Source organism: Colletotrichum navitas, assembly GCF_030913465.1.
Source record: "Colletotrichum navitas strain CBS 125086 chromosome Unknown LY79scaffold_74, whole genome shotgun sequence".
In the NCBI taxonomy this organism is placed as follows: domain Eukaryota; kingdom Fungi; phylum Ascomycota; class Sordariomycetes; order Glomerellales; family Glomerellaceae; genus Colletotrichum; species Colletotrichum navitas.
This window is the reverse complement of record NW_026850620.1, coordinates 87246-104826: the sequence shown is the minus strand read 5'-3', so window position 1 is coordinate 104826 and position 17581 is coordinate 87246. Positions and strand designations below refer to the sequence as shown.

Here is a 17581-nt window from a genome sequence, read left to right as displayed (position 1 = left end):
CTCTACTCGAATTAGGTAATCAAGGATCCACCCTTGGCCACAATGCAAGATGCCTGGTAAGGGTGGTGGGTAGGTAGGGTACCTTGCGATGCTGCTGCCACACCCATTTCCAATTGTTTCTCTTCCGCAAACTGATGTTCATTTGACTCACAATGCAACAAGAGCGCCAGGAGCTGAGATTTTTCTCGGAAACAACCAGGAAGACTATTTATTGCTCTCGCTATGGAAAACAGGCAGTATGCTCGCCGGTAAAATAGCTCCTAGAAGCCCCGTCTCGATACAGTCAAATATGATGTCATTCATTGCTCGAGTGACCTTACCAAACCCACAGCGTCCTGCTTTTCTTTCAAGATGCATTGCTGTTGCTTGAGAACCTACTGGATCCGAAAGGAAGCCAAACGCAAGGACTCGACATCATGTATGAGATATACGCAGTAAGTCGTCTAAGATATACATACCTCTTCATCGACCGTCTTACCGGTATCGATGGCCTTCGCTTGTCATGGGTGAACCAGGAGGCATCTGACTGACAACTCCAGGCTGGTGCTGTGGCAGCATTCACAGTAGACTGCCTGGTCTACCCTCTCGACACCCTCAAGACCCGGTACCAAAGCCGGGATTTCGTCCAGACCTATGCCTCTTCGCCAGGCAACAAGGCACCGCTCTTTCGCGGCCTATACCAGGGCATTGGGAGTGTCATCTTGGCAACATTACCAGCAGGTGGGCACTCGCTCCTGCACTCCAGTCGTTCGCAAGCCTGACATTCGAACATGGGCATACTGACTGATTCTGGGATTGTAAACCTAAAGCTGGCATCTTTTTCGCCACGTACGAGAGCATGAAGAAGACGATTTCCAAGACCGGCTCGGTCCCGCAACCGTTGGGGCACTCCTTGGCCTCGGCCATCGCCGAGATGGGTTCATGTCTAGTACTTGCGCCCGCCGAGGTAATCAAGCAAAACGCGCAAATGCTCCGTCGGAAGGAGAGCGGCAGCAGCGGGTCAAGTGGCAGACGATCAACATCTCTCGAAGCATTGCGCCAAGTCACCAGCTCCGGGGCCCAAAGACGGCTGTTCTCCGGATACACGGCGCTGGTCGCGCGCAACCTGCCCTTCACGGCGATCCAGTTCCCCATATTTGAATACTTGCAGAAGACGGCGTGGGACTCGAGGACGCGGAGGAGGGGGCCGGGCGAGGAACGGGGACTCATCGAGACAGCGGTGGTGACGGGGACCAGCGCCGGGGCTGCGGGAGCGTTAGCCGCGTTCATCACGACGCCGAGCGATGTCGTTAAGACGCGTATGATGCTGAGCGCTGGCGAGGCTAGTGGAGGAAACGACAGAGGGGGAGCTCCGTCGAGGGAGGCTGGCGATGCGCCGAAGCCTAAGAAGGGACGAGGTACCCTGGAAGTGACGCGAGATGTTTATCGGCAGAACGGCGTTCGTGGGCTCTTCCGCGGTGGAGGGCTGCGCTCGGTGTGGACGGCTGTTGGCAGCGGCTTGTACTTGGGGACGTACGAGATGTCAAAAGTCTGGCTCACACGAGGGAAGGACGAAGCAAATGTCGTTGAGGGATTGTGATAGGCCGGGGAAGCTGCATGAATTATGCACGCGGGATTGCGTCGGCGCCGGCGCAAGAAGCGGTGACGGCATGGTATGCCGGCCTCGTACTGTATGCATCCCTAGAGGTACCTAGCTGTGGATCATATCTGTGCAGAAAGAATACGTCGTAATCGAGAGAAGGCGAAAGACACGCAAGGAGAGTTCAGCGTGGTGTACATATACGGGACTTGCTTGAAGACGAAAAAGAATAAGAAAAAGATCAAGAAAAAAATCCCGAAAGCAAAAGGGACCAGTGCCGTCTTCGAAACGTCGCGTGGCTTCATGGCTGAGCCAAGCCAGATCTGTGGCACGGCCAAGGTCTGGGGGAACCCGGGGTAGGCCAGTCAGTCGAGTACCTACAGGCTACAATACCTACCCTACCCTAACTTCCTCAGTATGTAATTGTGCCTCAACGGGATGGATACCCTCCGGCTACAGGTAAAGAGCATGTACTGTGCTATAGTCCGGAAGAGGGCAGGTAAAGGTGGATGAATGAATGCGAAACTGCACCTCGTCTGTTTACTTCCATCACCTCATTCTTAGGCTCCCTTAGCCATCCGACTAGACTCCGACTAGACGGGTTTGTTGGTCATGGCTCGGTGTAGCGTCGCTGAAGATTGCGGGGGACCATATTGTCCCGCTGTCTACCTAGCTAGGTAGGTAATAAGTAGTAATAACATGGTATGTCAGTATACGCCTAGGTAGTTTGCCCATCCATCCTGTTTTTGCAACAAGCCATACTTACTCGTTAGGTAGTTTAGCACAAGTCTCGGCCTCTGCCTCTCTCTCTCTCACACACACACACACACTCTCTCTCTCTGCTACCGTCTCTGCCTGCCTGCGAAGGTGACCCGTCTGGCTTGTAGACCTACGTAGCGTAGAAGCTGTGCCCGCAAAATCCAAAGCCAGAATTCCATGGCGGCGTGCGTTGTCACCAGATCGAAATTGCGTCGCTGGCATCAGAACCGCGCCTGATTGCGCCATCCACCTATGGCACAGTGGCTGTTCCGTGCTTTTCTCTGCCCATGCAATACAAACATCCGGCAAGTCTCTCTTTTTTAATGAGACGATCCATGGACGGCCCGCCCAGCTCGCACCTTTCCTATGCAAAAAAAAAAAAAAAAAAAGAAGGGGTCCCTGAACAAATGACCGAGGGACGAAGACCGCTCCTTTGACTGGCACACCGTGTAATCAGCTGGTCTTGACTCGCCCAGAGTCGCCCGACGGTGTACTAGTCTCCCGACCCACCAGGCTTGGGTTAGGCAATTCCGTGTCAAAAAGACGTTTCCTCGATGCCCCTTGCCGACACGTCCTAACTCTAGGCTCTTGGTTGTTCTTATATTTCAATGCCACGCTCGTTTTCTCTTCTCATGCCATTTCGTCGTTTTCCATCTGCAAGCTGATCTCAGACTCCCACAACCCTCGCCGCCTCTGCCGGTCTTCTCTGAGATATAACCGCCCCTTACACAGGCCAACAACGCCTGCTTCATCGAACAACACCAGCCAAACCCTTGTCATTAAGCCACAGCACTAGAGTTCAGGTAGCAACTCTTGGAGTAATCTTTGCTCGCATCTTCGGCCGGCCCCTAACTCATCCACTGGACGTCCCTTCACAGCAACTAGATAGCTTTCATCCAACTTCTCGCCATGACAGCCATTGTAAGCACGGCACCCTTCGCGGTTGCTGACCCCCTTACCCAGAAGATCAAAGAGGGTACAGTCGTCAATCTTGACGAAGGCGACATCAACAACACCGACAGGTTCTTGGTTCATTCGCCTTACACGGACCCGGAGCACTTGCTAGATCTCGATACTCTCGACGACGAGAACGTGCTCCTTGCCAGGGCGTTATCTCGGATGGAGTGCCTCCGTGCCGACTACGCTACAGCCGACTATGTCGAGTCCTTTAACTGGGGAGATGTCATGCGCGAACTCAAAAGTCTCGTCCAATCTACGGGGAAAACATTTAAGGAAACTTCCTTTTACATCGTTGCGTTCCGCTCAACAATTCCCCCGTCGACAGTGTACGAAAACCTCGGCATTCTGGACAAGGCCGCACACGCCGAGGCCAACCAAGCCGGAGGGTTCCTGAAGTGAGAGAGACTAAGAATTTCGCGCACCAACAAAGAGAACAAAGACCGACTGACCATCGACAGGTACTGGTTTGGAAGTCCTGATTCGGAAGGGAGAAACCTCGCAACCTGCGTGTGGAGGTCGAGGCCCGATGCCGTCAAGGCAGGCCATGGCCCTGCCCATCGTAGGGCAAGCCGTGCGACAGCATCCATGTACTCGTTCTGGCGGATTGATCGGCACCGATTGGTCATCGGTGATGGCGCTGAGAGCTGGGAGATTGTCGATTGGGTTGACTAAGAGCGTCCGGAAGTATTTGCCGGGCAGGCGAAAAGTGGCGATTGGTGGCGTTTGAGAATTTGGTTGGAACGCATGTCGCAATTGGGCTAGAGCAATGAGCACGAGGAAGAAAACACACCGACAAACAGGGCGTACGGTGGACGGCATTGGGTAACTCATGGGCGCATCCGGGATAGCATCATACAGCCACGAGAACATGACTTGATTTCGCGATAGACTGCGTAACATATGGACGCATTTGATAACTCTCATCAGTTTTCCTTTTAATCCTGGAAATTTAGCTTGTGGACTCTCATCGCAAACCGAATTGTCAACATGCCGCGGTTGGGCCAAGACAACGATGTGCCGCATCTGCTTTTGTGAGCACGCGTAACCCGCCGGAGGCATATAATACCCCACGAGTGATATCGCAAAATGATGCTCTAGAGTGGGCGAGTAGAATGAGCAAGCTTTCGAGGAAGAAAACAGGATGAGAAAGGCGTAAGCCGGCAGGATGAGACGACGTTGAATTTAAACTCCATGTGAGTGCTTTCGGCGTGGGGGCATGTGTGGGATGCTCTCCCATTCTGGATGTGGCGTGTGGGATCTGTTACGGATTCACCGTGTGCGAAAGACGGCGGCCGCGGCGGTCGTCGGCCAGGTGTGTGGATGCGAATTAGCCGGAAGAGGGGGGTGTGAGTGCAAAACAGACAGCCGACACTATTGAGCGAAGTTCTGCCGACGCTCACCGCCCGACAGCCCACAATCCCTCACACAATTCCTAGGCGAAAAGTTCGATATTTCGCATCACGACGAGACGGCCCCCCTTCGAAACTCGACCGCCAAGTACGCGATTCCATCGATCCCTCAGCCGCAGACTCGAAATAAGCCAGGAATCTTTGGACCTGCACAAGAATACCTCTGATCGTATCGCATCGCAAGCATGGGTGACGTTATCAAGGAGGTGCCGCTCAAGGCGGTTCGCGTTGAGGCCCTTGTGAGTCCTGCACCGAATCCTGCCCCACCTCTCTCCTCACTTGTGGCTTCTGTGCTACGTGGTGATGGCTGGGCATATGGGAAGGTGAGAAAGAGACAGCTGCTGATACTGTTGCGTCTCCAGGTGGTTATGAAAATCGTCAAGCATGGCTCCCAGACCTTCCCCACGACCGCGACCGGCTCTATCGTCGGCATGGACTCGGATGGCCTCCTCGAGATCACCAACACCTTCCAGTTCCCCACGGTCGACGTCGCAAACACCGACAGCCACCAGAACAGCAGCAACAGCAGCAACGACGCCTCGGCCATCGCCTCTGCCGCCCCCCGCCAGAAGGCCAACATCGTCTACCAGAACGAGATGATCAAACACCTGAAGGAGGTCAATGTCGACGCTAACAACGTCGGCTGGTACACGAGCGCCGCCATGGGCAACTTTGTCAACCTCAGCTTCATCGAGAACCAGTACCACTACCAGAAGGACAACGAGCGGACAGTCGCCCTCGTCCACGACGTCAGCCGCAGCTCCCAGGGCTCCCTCAGCCTGCGCGCCTTCAAGCTCACCCCGACCTTCATGGCCGCCTACAAGGAGGGCAAGTTCACGACCGAGAGGTACGTCATAAACAATTGCAATGGTCACGGAGATGTCTGGGTCGTCGCAGTGCTAACGTAATCATGTACAGTTTGAAAGCCTCCAAGCTCACCTTCAAGGACATCCTTGCCGAGCTCCCCGTCGAGATTCACAACACCCACCTCTTGACCTCGTTCCTTCACCAGCTCCCCGGTCTCCCCCAGCAGGACAAGATCGAGCCGCCCAACTCCCTGTCGGATCTGCGCGAAGACCCCATCAAGCAGCAGCTGCACCCGTCGGTGGAGAACCTCGACCTCTCGATAGACCCCTTCCTCGAGAAGACGTGCGACCTCCTGCTCGAGAGCATCGAGTCGCACTACACGGACCTCAACAACTTCCAGTTCTACCAGCGCCAGCTCGGTCGTGAGCAGGCCAAGATCGCGCAGTGGCAGACCAAACGCAAGGCGGAGAACGCGGCGCGCGCGGCGGCCAAGCAGACGCCGCTGCCCGAGGACGAGTGGCAGAGACTCTTCAAGCTGCCCCAGGAGCCCAGCAGGCTCGAGGGCATGCTGAACGCGAAGCAGGTGGAGCAGTACAGCAAGCAGGTGGACGGATTCACGGCCAACATCAGCGCCAAGATGTTCGCCGCCAGGGAGAACCTGTTGCCCAAGCGTGCTTAGATGGACGCGTAAAGCCGGGCTCAGGTCTAATCCTTGCGGTTCGTCGGAAGGGATGTCGGACGGACGAGAAGAAGAGCAGAGACGGAGGGTGATGCGTGGAAAAAGAAGGCGAGGGGCAGACACAAAACATGAGTGGAATTACCTTAGAGAACAGGTGTTCTGGGAATGATGAATGATCTCGGGAGCGGATCAAGCATTCGAAACGGCGTTACGGTAATTAGTCCCAGGCAGTGTGTACTGAGTCGATATTCGATGTCTTTTCCTGTATACCAGCGCGATCGACGGTTCCTCCATCCTGGGGGCGGCCACTTCACGATGGTCGGCTCCACGTTGACCAGGCACGTCGGGATTCACTCCAAGATGTAAGGTGATTTGCCGGAGGAAGGGGTCTTGTAGAGCGAGGCTGTTGCGGTCTGGGAGAAGGCATTTCGAGCACCAGAGCCACGGGGCGAGGCTTGCCAGTATGCGAGCGAGAATTATGCGGAGCGAAGCTTCTGCCGCATAGGCATAGTTCTCGCTATCACGACGTCTCCGAGACTATCTAGAGATTCATGCCTTGACTATATCGAACATGAAAAAAACACAAACAAAAAACAAATCACATTGATCACACATCAAGAGACTTTTGTGCGCCGGTTAGGCCGGTCTTGGCAGCCTCGTTATTGACGCGATGCTTGTCATGCCCGCACCTCGGACCGAGTCATCCCATCTACCTATGGGCGCTGCATTACATTTCTGAGCTTAGGTGTTGCCGGCTAGAGTTTGTTTACCTCCGTTGAGGGGCCCCGGGTGCAGGTAGAGGCCAGTCGAGAAATTCGGATGCGACTGGAGGCGGGGGGGGGAGGACGACGTGGACAAAGAGTCAAAGACCACGCACGACGCTGGTGGGAGGTCAAATCACCGGCGGGCAGGCAGAATCGAGGGGTTTCGCAGTGCTCCCAGCCGAAAGAGGATTAGCGGCAGGAAACGATAAAACAAGGGGAAACAAGAAAGCGATTGGCTTATCGACCTCTAAAATCGAGTCTCGACGGCACGCCTGGGCTACGCACCACCTGCCAAAAGGGAGGGGGGAAGAAAAAGAGCAGTGAGGGGCAGCTCCCCCTCCTCACAAGGGTACCTAGGTACCTGGCCCCTCTTCTGATCTACACTCATATTACCGTTGGAACAGGCGGGACTAATGTACCTTTTTCTTTTGTACCGCCTTTTGCGGTACCCGACCTAACCTTACCTTAGCTTACCTCCGAGCAGGCCGACCCCAGCCAGAGGCGAGAAGGATGCTCTGTTTTTGCACAAACGTACGGATACAGATAATTCATCTTCCCGCCTCATCAGCGAGCACGAGGCTGGGATTGACTGACTTGCCTTAACCTTGACCCGGTTTACCGAGCGACTGAGCTATCTACACAGTGGTATTTCGAGGTACATTGGAGGGAGGGTCCTGGGACGAAGCTGGGACAGCTCATTCTCGAGCTTTGCTCCCTTGGGTCTAGCTACCCCCTCCCTTACTTACCTCCCATGTGCGGTGCCTATTGTAGCCGTATGGATTTTGCAAATGGGCGTTGGACCTTGGGCTTGAAGGAGAAGATGCAAATCGCCAATTGAATACGTTGGATGAGACAACCGCGAGCCAGAGCGTCTTGACCGTTGAGTGGAAGCCTCTAACCCCCTTCCCCTCGCGTGCATGAGTGAGACATCGGAGTGAGAACCGGGGCGGACCCCTCCCTTCACCGCAATGCTTTGTTGAAAATAGTCCACAGGAGAAGCATACCTGGCAGCGACAGGATCGGCAAAAGGTATCGAAATTGATAGAGGGCTGCCATTGTTGGATACTTACCTACCTACTATGTAGGTAGGTATGCGATTGGCGTACCTGAGCTTGGTGGTGCATTTACCTAGACCCTTACCTACCTAGGGATAGTCTAACCATGTGAGGGGATGCTCAAGTGTATTGGGTTGGAGCTGCTGGCAACTGAATGAGACTCCAAGTCATGTCCGTAGCTCCTCTTCTGCCCTGTCTGTACACTATCAGAAGCTGACACGGAAGAGAGAGCAATATACCTCTTGCCATCGTGTCAGCTTGCAAAGTCTCGCGGAGCAAATGACCAGTAGAGTGAGCGGCTCCTCTCCAAGATCCCCACCTGGCCTGCCACACTCGTCTGCAGCGTCTGCACCTCGTTGAACTTTTTTGCCCCGCCTCTGTGCTCCCAAGTCTCCGTGTCCCCCTCTCCCACCCCTCCACTCCCCTCCTCGTCAAACCGCCCGCTCTTCGCGACGGAGTACCTCTTGTGTTTGGTGATTGGACTTCCGTGACTGACTGACTGACTAGACAGGATTTCTCGCGTCGGGAAAGGGGAAAAAAGGCAGAAAAGACAGCAGAGATTTCCCCCCCTCTCCAGTGTCAGGACGACAGTGCGCCGCGTATCCGTACAGGCAGGCAGGCACACACACACACACACACACACACATTCCCATACTCACCGCCCTGCCCGTTCCTGCCATTCTTTCCAACCGTTCCGTGTGCCTGAACCCCTCCATACTTGCCTTGCCTTGCCGACCTATGTCTCCTTACCTCTAAGGTCCCTGTTTTATTTTTATTTTATTTTTTTGCTCCTTCTACCTCCCTTACCCCTTGCCCTCCGTCGACCTTTAAATCCTCCGTCTCCTTCTTCTTCTCCTTCGCTTTCTCTCTTTCCCATCTCTCCCATCTTTTCTCCCCTCCATCCCTCTCCCCAACCAAATCCACTACCTCTACCAACAAAACACACTTCACAATGGCTGCCCCCGCCACCAAGTTCAAGGTCGCCGACCTCTCTCTGGCTGCCTTCGGCCGCAAGGAGATTGAGCTCGCCGAGAACGAGATGCCCGGTCTCATGCAGACCCGTGCCAAGTACGCCGCCGACCAGCCCCTCAAGGGCGCCCGCATTGCCGGTTGCTTGCACATGACCATCCAGACTGCCGTCCTCATCGAGACCCTCACTGCTCTCGGTGCCGAGGTCACCTGGACTTCCTGCAACATCTTCTCCACCCAGGACCACGCCGCTGCTGCCATTGCTGCCGCCGGTGTCCCCGTCTTTGCCTGGAAGGGCGAGACCGAGGAGGAGTACAACTGGTGCTTGGAGCAGCAGCTGACTGCCTTCAAGGATGGCCAGAAGCTCAACCTCATCCTCGACGACGGTGGTGACCTGACCCACCTCGTCCACGAGAAGTACCCCGAGATGCTCAAGGGCTGCTACGGTGTCTCTGAGGAGACCACCACCGGTGTCCACCACCTCTACAAGATGCTCAAGGACGGCAAGCTCCTTGTCCCCTCCATCAACGTCAACGACTCCGTCACCAAGTCCAAGTTCGACAACTTGTACGGCTGCCGCGAGTCTCTCATTGACGGCATCAAGCGTGCCACCGACGTCATGGTTGCCGGCAAGATCGCCGTCGTTGCTGGCTTCGGTGATGTCGGCAAGGGCTGCGCCCAGGCCCTGCACACCATGGGTGCCCGTGTCATCGTCACCGAGATCGACCCCATCAACGCCCTCCAGGCCGCCATGGCCGGCTACGAGGTCACCACCATGGAGAAGGCTGCCTCCCGCGGCCAGATCTTTGTCACCACCACCGGTTGCCGTGACATCCTGACTGGCGTCCACTTCGAGGCTATGCCTAACGATGCCATTGTCTGCAGTAAGTACACACCACAAGTCTCCCGGGTTTCCGGGGCTCTTTGCACACTCTTTTTTTTTGCTAACCACTTCTTTACACAGACATTGGTCACTTCGACATCGAGATCGACGTGGCGTGGCTCAAGGCCAACGCCCAGAGCGTCCAGAACATCAAGCCCCAGGTCGACCGCTTCCTCATGAAGAACGGTCGTCACATCATCCTCCTCGCCGAGGGTCGCCTGGTCAACCTTGGCTGTGCCACTGGTCACTCTTCCTTCGTCATGTCCTGCTCCTTCACCAACCAGGTCCTTGCCCAGATCATGCTGTACAAGAACGGTGACGCCGCCTGGGGCCAGAAGTACGTCGAGTTTGCCAAGGCCGGCAAGCTCGATGTCGGCGTCTACGTCCTCCCCAAGGTCCTCGACGAGGAGGTCGCTAGACTTCACCTGTCCCACTGCAACGTTGAGCTCACCAAGCTCAGCAAGGTCCAGTCCGAGTACCTCAGCATCGCCGTTGAGGGTCCCTACAAGAGCGACATCTACCGCTACTAAGTGGCCTTCTTTTTACATCCAGTCTTGCCACTGGATTTCCGCAATATTTTGATTAACGACTTCAACGAGCGTACACTATAACATTGGGCAACGTGTGTTCTCAACAGCATGACTTGCATGACACATCTGGGAAAGGGAATCTCGGCTGGGGGCGGTTACGGGCTGGAAACTCTAAAAGCTTTGGGGGTTTGCCTGGCTGCGAGATTTTTCAACAAAAATTAGGCGTTGGCTTGTGAATAGTGATTCCCCAGACGATGGCATTTTGTATTTTGTTTTTTCGTCGGCCCGACTTCTGGGAGCGGGACAAAACAGGGACTCAACCCCCGGATATGGGAAATAAGGGTACAAAGGTAGATTAGCTTCGAGGACTGGGACCCGTCAACCGTGGTCCGCATAGACGAATATATGCGTCCTGTGAGCAAAAACTTGATGTTCTCTGCACTAGTGATTACCGGTTACAATGTGGGTGACTTGACGGTGTTTCCCTTTTGCTGTTGGTGATTGCGGCATCCCATGCCTTCAAGTTTGTGTAGCCCTCTTGGTTGTTGATCTGATAAACACACTGACTCGTACCCTCAGCATGCGTGTAAATATCGTTTGCAGGCTTATTTAGCGCTATCTACATTATTCAATCTCGCCGGCTGCAGAGATGGTAGCTTTCGAGCTCAGTGAAACCTTGCTTTCAAAAAATGCTTATAAGTGGCCGGACTAGGTTCAGCGCATTGTGAACCGGACTGCCAACGACACTCCCCAGCGGCACCGACAGATAGGGGCTCTCTCTCTCTCTCTCTCTCTCTCTAATTCTATCACGCTCTCTTGCCCTCATCCCGTCTTCGCCAGATCCCTCTGCTCGACGACGACGCTGTTGAGCCGCCCCTCCTCGACGGCCCGCCGCGCGTTGCCGATGGCCCACTCCTCCATCTTGAGGCTGGTCTCGATCGTCCAGGTGCCCATGTGCGGCACGAGCAGCACGTTGGGGTTGTCGAGCAGGCCCGGGTGGATCTCGGGCTCGTTCTCGAAGACGTCGAGGCCGGCGCTGGCGACGCGGCCGGACGCGAGGGCGTCGACGAGGGCGGCCTCGTCGACGACGGCGCCGCGCGCCGTGTTGACGATGACGACGCCGGGCTTCATCTGGGCGAACTGCGCGTGGGAGATGGTGTGGCGCGTGTGGGACTGGGTACCGGTCAGCCATGTCTCTCTCTCCCTTTCTCTCTCTCTCTCTCTCTCTCTCTCTCTCTCTCTTTTTTTTTTTCTTCTTTTTTTCTTTCTTGCGCTCTTCCTTTTGTAGAAGCATATGAACATCCGGTGGGAGAGTATAAGGGAAAGGGGGATGGGCTGGGGGTGAATGGGGGAAGCGGATAAGAAGAGATGAGGAGGAAGGGGGACTTACGTTCAGAGGTAGGTTGAGGGATATGACGTCGCTCTCCCGCAGCAGCGTCTCAAAGTCGACATAAGAGGCGGCGCACTCGGCCTCGAGGGCCGGGTCGAGCCGGGTCCGGTTGAAGTAGCGCACGCGCATGCCGAACGCGGCGGCCTTGCGGGCGAAGTTGCGGCCGATGCCGCCCATGCCGAGGATGCCGAGGACCTTGCCCTGGGGGTCGCGGCCCAGGGGCGGGGGCGGGTCGCCGCGCCACCGGCCGGCGCGGAGGGAGAGGACGGAGGCGTTGAGGTTGCGCAGGGCGCCGAGCATGAGCCAGATGTTGATGTCGGCCGTGGCGTCGTCGACGGCGGTCGGGGTGTTGGAGACGAGGATGCCGCGCGGGGTGCAGGCCGGGACGTCGATCTGGTCGTAGCCGGCGCCTGGTCGTCGCGGCGTGTCAGCGTCGGCGCGGGCCCAGATGTTCTAGTGTAAGGGGGAGCGGTCGTCTCTCTTCGCGGAAAGGTAGAGGAGAGGGGGGGGGGGGGGGGGGTTTACCGTTGTGGCAGATGAAGCCTACGCTTTCGGGCAGCGCGGCAAGCAGCTCGGCGTCAATCCGCCCCGTGGTCCTGACGCTCGCGAACGTGCGGTAGATGGCCTTTACGCCGTCGAAGGCGCCGGACCTGCACTCGTCGAGGAACTCGGCGCGGCTGGTCGCCTTGGGCTTGACAATGTCCGCGACGGAGCTCAGCCCGGACCAGGCTTCGTGGGCGCTTGCGGGGGCGTGTTAGCTCGGGCCGCGGGAGGAGGGAGCGAGGCGAAGAACGGGGAGGGGTGACGGCGGGGTCAACGTACTGCTCAATCTCGCCCAGCTGGAGGACCTTGGGTCTCGACATGGTTACGGTAACGGGCACTCAGTTGTCTGTGCGAATCGATAGCCGAGAGTCGAACTCTCTATGAAGCCTGGTCAGCAATGGATCATTTCTGTTATGGGCATCCGTCCGTCCGATGTCGGCATGGGTTCCCTCGAGAGACGAAAGGTGGGCGGCGGGCATATTTGGAGGTGATGCGTACTTGCCCAATCGCCTTTCGCACGTTGACCAAACACTCGATATCAAACCGGGGGGGATTGAGGATTAAGACTTGAGGGGTTGTGCGGTAACATTCAATAAAAAAAGAAAAAGAAAAAGAGAGAAAAAAAAAAGGCACCGGGTACGGAGAAAGTATGAGGGAGCGAATGTCGTTAACGAAAGACAAATGCCCCTCCAAACCCCGGGCGCGGGATATGCCTATCTCGGCCCGTCGAGTCGTCGCACGACTAGCTTGAATGATGGTGGGCGAAGAGGGCGGGGGGATGACGATCGGCGGGGTGAGGGGGGGTACCTAAACTCAATTGGAGCTCGGAGTGCCGCCGCCTCGGCGGATATCGACCTGTAATGGGGAGATCGCGTGTTTACAAGACGGAAAAGTATATATATATCAGGCAAAAAAGAGACTGAGACTTGCCGCGGCCCTGAAAACGCAAAGCTCTGTAATCTCCAAGCGTCAGCGGTGTTTCCGCGACCCTTCCGCCGGGGGACTCCTCCGACTTCCCCGCGTCCCGCCCAATTTGATCCGGCACTGGCCCGAGCCAACCGGGACCGAGGAAGCACCAATTCAACTTGAATAGAGAAGGCCGATCCATCTCTCCCTCTCTCTCTGAGGAGTCCCTGTAGCGTCGCACAGTCGGTTGCATCTGACGTATTCATCGCAATCCCGGGCCGCTGTACCTCTCAAACTACATATGCAGGCCTCCGCATACTGCCAGGTTTTGCCTCCAACGCAGGAAACCAAGTTGATAATTGCAAAAGGCTTTGTATTTCTTGATTCATACCGGTGTCCTGTCCTAGAATCCGGGTGAATCTGCTATCTAGTATCGTACATAGAGGGCAGGCTATGCCCGGGACCTTATGACAACGTATGCCATGCCCACGAAGGCGTGGAATAAGGATGGCACCCGCCTGCAACCACCTCCCACTGATTAGCCGCATCTGAAACGAAAAAAAAAGCCACTTTTCTTTCTTTCCTCTGTACCGCCCGCCATGCTGGAATATGACTAATTTTAAGGATGGGAATACTTATACAAGGATGCTGACTGTAAAAGAGTTATAGGACGAGCAGCATAGTGCTGGCTCGCATGCAACCGCCTGAAAAAAGGAAATGGAAAATTTCAAAAAAATAAAAATCGAAAGCTATGCTTTACTTCCATTCCTGGTAACGCCTTTGAAAAGGGAAAAAAAAAACCACTTTTTTTTGTTCTCCCCCCGCTGTCCCTGAGCCTGAAAGACGCTACAGAGTGTGAAATGCTGAATTAAGAATATTCTGGCCTGAATGATCAAGGCTGTGCTGAAATCGGACTGGAGTGTACCGCAATGTTCACGCCAGGACTGATGTAGGCTCGGATGGCAATCTCGCTGAATCGTCGGACAATGTTAGTCGTCCCGCCAGTGACCTGTGCCTCATCCTGGATGAACTTGTTGGCAACCCATAACCGGTTCTTAGGATCGGATTCGTCCAGGTGTTTGGGAATGTTCCTTTCGAATCCTGGTTCAACACGTGGAGAAAGCTCGCGCGAAATGGCAATGGAATAGATGAGATCACGGTTCTCCCTGCCGCCTAGCTGGAGTCTCAGCCGGCCAAGGACCTCGTCGCGCTTGGCGGCATCATGGTAGCACAAGTACTGAGCCAAGTTGTGCCAGAACTCAAACTCCTGTTGGCGGTGAGGGTTCGCATCAGGGACCGGAGGAGCAAGAATATTTGAGGGTAGGAAGTCACCGGAGAGAAGAGCCTCCAGCACCTTGACTCGGTTGGCTGCTTCCGTCAGGTCCTCGGGGTGCGGCAGGATCTTGGCCTCAGCGTTCGTTGAGGGGGGAGCGCTATTACACGGCAGGGTAGCCAGCGCCCAAATCAAACGCGTCTCGAGGACCCCAGAATGCGCCATCTGGGTGTGGTCATTGGCCGGCACAGACTGGACGACCTTGAGGAAAGAAGCGAATTGGCTGAGGAGGGGCTGGCTATGCTCGAGAAAGAACTTGCCCTGGACATCCTGCTTCTGGAACCAATTGGATTCGAAAAAGGCTTGCAGGCCAACGGCGTAGACTTCGCGGTAGATGTTGATGATTTCGGTAAGGAGCTCCGGGGTGAGGGCAATCTCCTGGGTGGGAGCGGCAGGGCCCAGGAGGCCGATGAGGTCATCGAACTTCATATTTTTGGCTACGTGGTCACAGTCAGTATACGAGACTTGGGACAGAGCAACTGCTGAAAGAGAACAAGGCATGTACAATGATTGCGGGAGCGTCGCACCTCTGAGATGGTTGTCGAAGCCTGCCCTTTGTTCGCCGGGGAACGAGTGAGCCTGAACGGAGGGTACGGTAGCCGGGACGGGTAAGGTCTGCAAAGCAGGATCTATGGGTGCGGCGAAGTCGTACGTCGTCTCGGTCTTAACGCTGGACGCGGTTGAGGAGAGAGCCGGGTCGAGAGGCGAGTGAGAAGAGGGTATGGGAGGGTTGTACGAGCTGGGCAAGACGGCCGGCTGAGCACCGTAGGGGTTTGACGAGGAAACCGGCACAGGCACTGAAGGTACGGCGGGGGTCGAGGGCACAGTCGGGACCGTTGGCGGAACGGACGAAGGCACAGACGGGATGGTCGGGGTCGGTACTCGTTGGGTATTTGGGGCGGGCTGGATGGCGGAGGGGCCCGGCTGCTGCTTGAAAATAGGGTCGTAACCCAAGCACTCGCGCTTCGACTTTTTGCAATTGTTGCAAGTCGGGTGAGCTTCGTCGCACTGAGAGATGATTAGAAAAAGTAACCTTCAATGATGATCGAATAAGATATCAGGTTATATCAATCAACGACGGGTCTCTCGACGGCAAAAAATGAACAGTTTTGAAGGGGAGGGGCTTTGGGTTTGGCAATCGCAGAGTTGCTGGTGCCGTTGCCCGTAGAGGTGACTGCGAGTCGGGGATGATGATGAGGTTCAGGTAAAGTGAGATGAGGCGATGTTAGTTGGGATGAAGTCAAGCGGCGGCGTCGCGGGCGAGGCTTAAGCTAAGCTAGCCAATAGCCAAGGTCGACGGTGGCTGGAGTTGGGGAGGGGGAGGGGGTTCTTGGAGGTGGAAGGTGCGAAGCGAGGCGAGGCGAGGCGAGGCGAGGCGAGGCGAAGCGAGAGGCGTCCTGACAGGTTGAGGCTTAGGCGCCTCCTCTTCCCAGAAGGGATGGGAGGGGCAGTGCTCAGCGGGCGGCGGTCAGTTCTGCAGGAACGGAAGATTGCTCCTCCCTGCGGGCGCGCAGCCGCGGGCGCGATCCCGGAACGTGGTCCACGGGCTCCCGTCCTCGCTTCGCAGTAGCTCGAGCTCAAGCGAACGTCAAGCGACCGTTTTTTTCCCACCCTTTTGCCTTGAGAAACCACGACTGGATTCGCTTATCGAAAACTTTATGTTTCTTTGTCCATGGTCACATTCCCTCTTTTCCTCAACTGGTGTTGCACTCCTTTTGGCAGGTGCCCAGAAAAACAGTCTCCACTGCCATAAAATCGCCTATTTCATTGGGGCATTTCATTGAGGGTGAAAAGGGGGGAGGGGGCAGAAAAGGGAACAAGATCAAAAGAAGAAAAGAGGAAAAAAAAAGCAAAAAATGGAAAAGAAAAAAAAGAGGAAAAAGAGCGATAGAGGCCATGGAATAACACCAAATTACTACTGACCTTGATGCGACGCTTGCGGCACGTCAGGCAGCCTGTCTTCGTCCGGCGCTTAATTTCCTACAAAGGCCGTCAGCTTTTACCCAAACAAGCTGATGCTGCCATAGCAGCCTTCCACTACCAGCTCCTTCAAACTTACCTTCTTAGGGCCGCCGGGACCGCGCATCAGCCTGGGATCGTGGTGGGGGATCTGATATCTCAGGTGGTTCAGGTCTTGCGTCATGTATGGGTTGCCCTGCACTCCCGGCGGCAGGTAATACTGCATGCCCTGGTTCGGAGCCATCTGCATCTGCATTGGCATCGTTTGAGGAGCCGGCGCTCCGTGTTGATAGTGATGGTCGAGGCTCTTCATGCTCGGCAGAGATGGAACTGGAGGGCCAGAATTGGCCCGGTATGGATCAGAAGCCTGGCTCTGCTGCGGGTGGTAGGAGTATTGGTTCGGGGCCAAGGCGCCGGGTGAGGGGAAGTTGTTGGGGCTCGGATAGCCTCTTTGAGGCTGGTGATGGTGGGACATGGTCGGCGAGGATGACGCCCTCGCGTCGCTGTTCTGCTGGTCGTTCTGCTGCGGGGGGGCAGGAATAGGATCAGCAAAGGGAGCAGCCAGAGCAGGCTCGGTCTCAGAACCAGTCGGGGGTGCTGGTGTCGTGGCGGGAACAGACGCGTTCGCAGTCGCGTTCGACGAGATCTCGGCTGAGGAAGTCCGGGTCGAGGTCGAGGTTGGGATCGAGGTCGAAGTCAAGCTCGAGGTCGGCGTCGTCGCAGAGAGGGGCACAGGAGCTGGAGCTGGAGCTGGAGCAGGTGAGGGAGTGGGGACGGAAGCAGGAGCAGATACAGAAGGAGGAGGAGGAGGAGGAGAGGTCGAAGTGGTCGGGGGATGGACCGAATTAGTAGAGGTCGTCAAGGGCTCCGTACTGGCAGCGACGACGTCGTTGGCATCTGGTAGAGGCACAGGCACGGGTACAGGCACGCTGGAGGTGCTGGCACTCGTGCTTGTGCCGGTGCTGGTGCTTTTGATGTCTTCTTGAGCCATTTCGATTTTAATTAGAAATTTTTATGGAGCCACGATTGGACTTCTTGAGGTCGACCAGGGGAAGG

The 17581-nt window shown here is 55.9% G+C and overlaps 6 protein-coding genes across 6 annotated transcripts; 4 read left to right on the top strand and 2 right to left on the bottom strand.

Annotated features, from left to right (window-relative positions):
• Positions 1 to 96: 96 nt before the first annotated feature.
• Positions 97 to 1772, top strand: LY79DRAFT_565809 (mitochondrial carrier domain-containing protein). Its single transcript, XM_060558763.1, has 3 exons — positions 97 to 434; positions 540 to 720; positions 810 to 1772. Exons 1-3 carry the CDS (start codon positions 417 to 419, stop codon positions 1577 to 1579), a joined length of 969 nt encoding a protein of 322 aa, XP_060410040.1. The 5' UTR covers positions 97 to 416; the 3' UTR covers positions 1580 to 1772.
• Positions 1773 to 3247: 1475 nt separating this feature from the next.
• LY79DRAFT_523744 (uncharacterized protein) lies at positions 3248 to 3970 on the top strand (the record flags this gene model as incomplete). Its single annotated transcript, XM_060555568.1, has 2 exons — positions 3248 to 3693; positions 3757 to 3970. 2 exons carry the CDS (start codon positions 3248 to 3250, stop codon positions 3968 to 3970), a joined length of 660 nt encoding a protein of 219 aa, XP_060410039.1.
• Positions 3971 to 4892: 922 nt separating this feature from the next.
• Positions 4893 to 6193, top strand: LY79DRAFT_523696 (Mov34/MPN/PAD-1 family protein; the record flags this gene model as incomplete). The annotated part of the gene is made up of 2 exons (XM_060555565.1): positions 4893 to 5554; positions 5626 to 6193. The coding sequence occupies 2 exons, from the start codon at positions 4893 to 4895 to the stop codon at positions 6191 to 6193; spliced, it is 1230 nt and encodes a 409-aa protein (XP_060410038.1).
• A 2771-nt stretch (positions 6194 to 8964) lies between these two features.
• On the top strand, positions 8965 to 10394 carry LY79DRAFT_523636 (adenosylhomocysteinase; the record flags this gene model as incomplete). Its single annotated transcript, XM_060555560.1, has 2 exons — positions 8965 to 9865; positions 9946 to 10394. 2 exons carry the CDS (start codon positions 8965 to 8967, stop codon positions 10392 to 10394), a joined length of 1350 nt encoding a protein of 449 aa, XP_060410037.1.
• A 608-nt stretch (positions 10395 to 11002) lies between these two features.
• LY79DRAFT_365126 (D-isomer specific 2-hydroxyacid dehydrogenase) lies at positions 11003 to 12827 on the bottom strand. Its single transcript, XM_060552778.1, has 4 exons — positions 12607 to 12827; positions 12310 to 12524; positions 11785 to 12194; positions 11003 to 11567 (listed from the first exon to the last, which is right to left on the bottom strand). Exons 1-4 carry the CDS (start codon positions 12645 to 12647, stop codon positions 11217 to 11219), a joined length of 1017 nt encoding a protein of 338 aa, XP_060410036.1. The 5' UTR covers positions 12648 to 12827; the 3' UTR covers positions 11003 to 11216.
• Positions 12828 to 14125: 1298 nt separating this feature from the next.
• LY79DRAFT_593220 (uncharacterized protein) lies at positions 14126 to 17516 on the bottom strand (the record flags this gene model as incomplete). The annotated part of the gene is made up of 4 exons (XM_060561525.1): positions 14126 to 15003; positions 15094 to 15574; positions 16490 to 16546; positions 16626 to 17516. 4 exons carry the CDS (start codon positions 17514 to 17516, stop codon positions 14126 to 14128), a joined length of 2307 nt encoding a protein of 768 aa, XP_060410035.1.
• Positions 17517 to 17581: the final 65 nt, after the last annotated feature.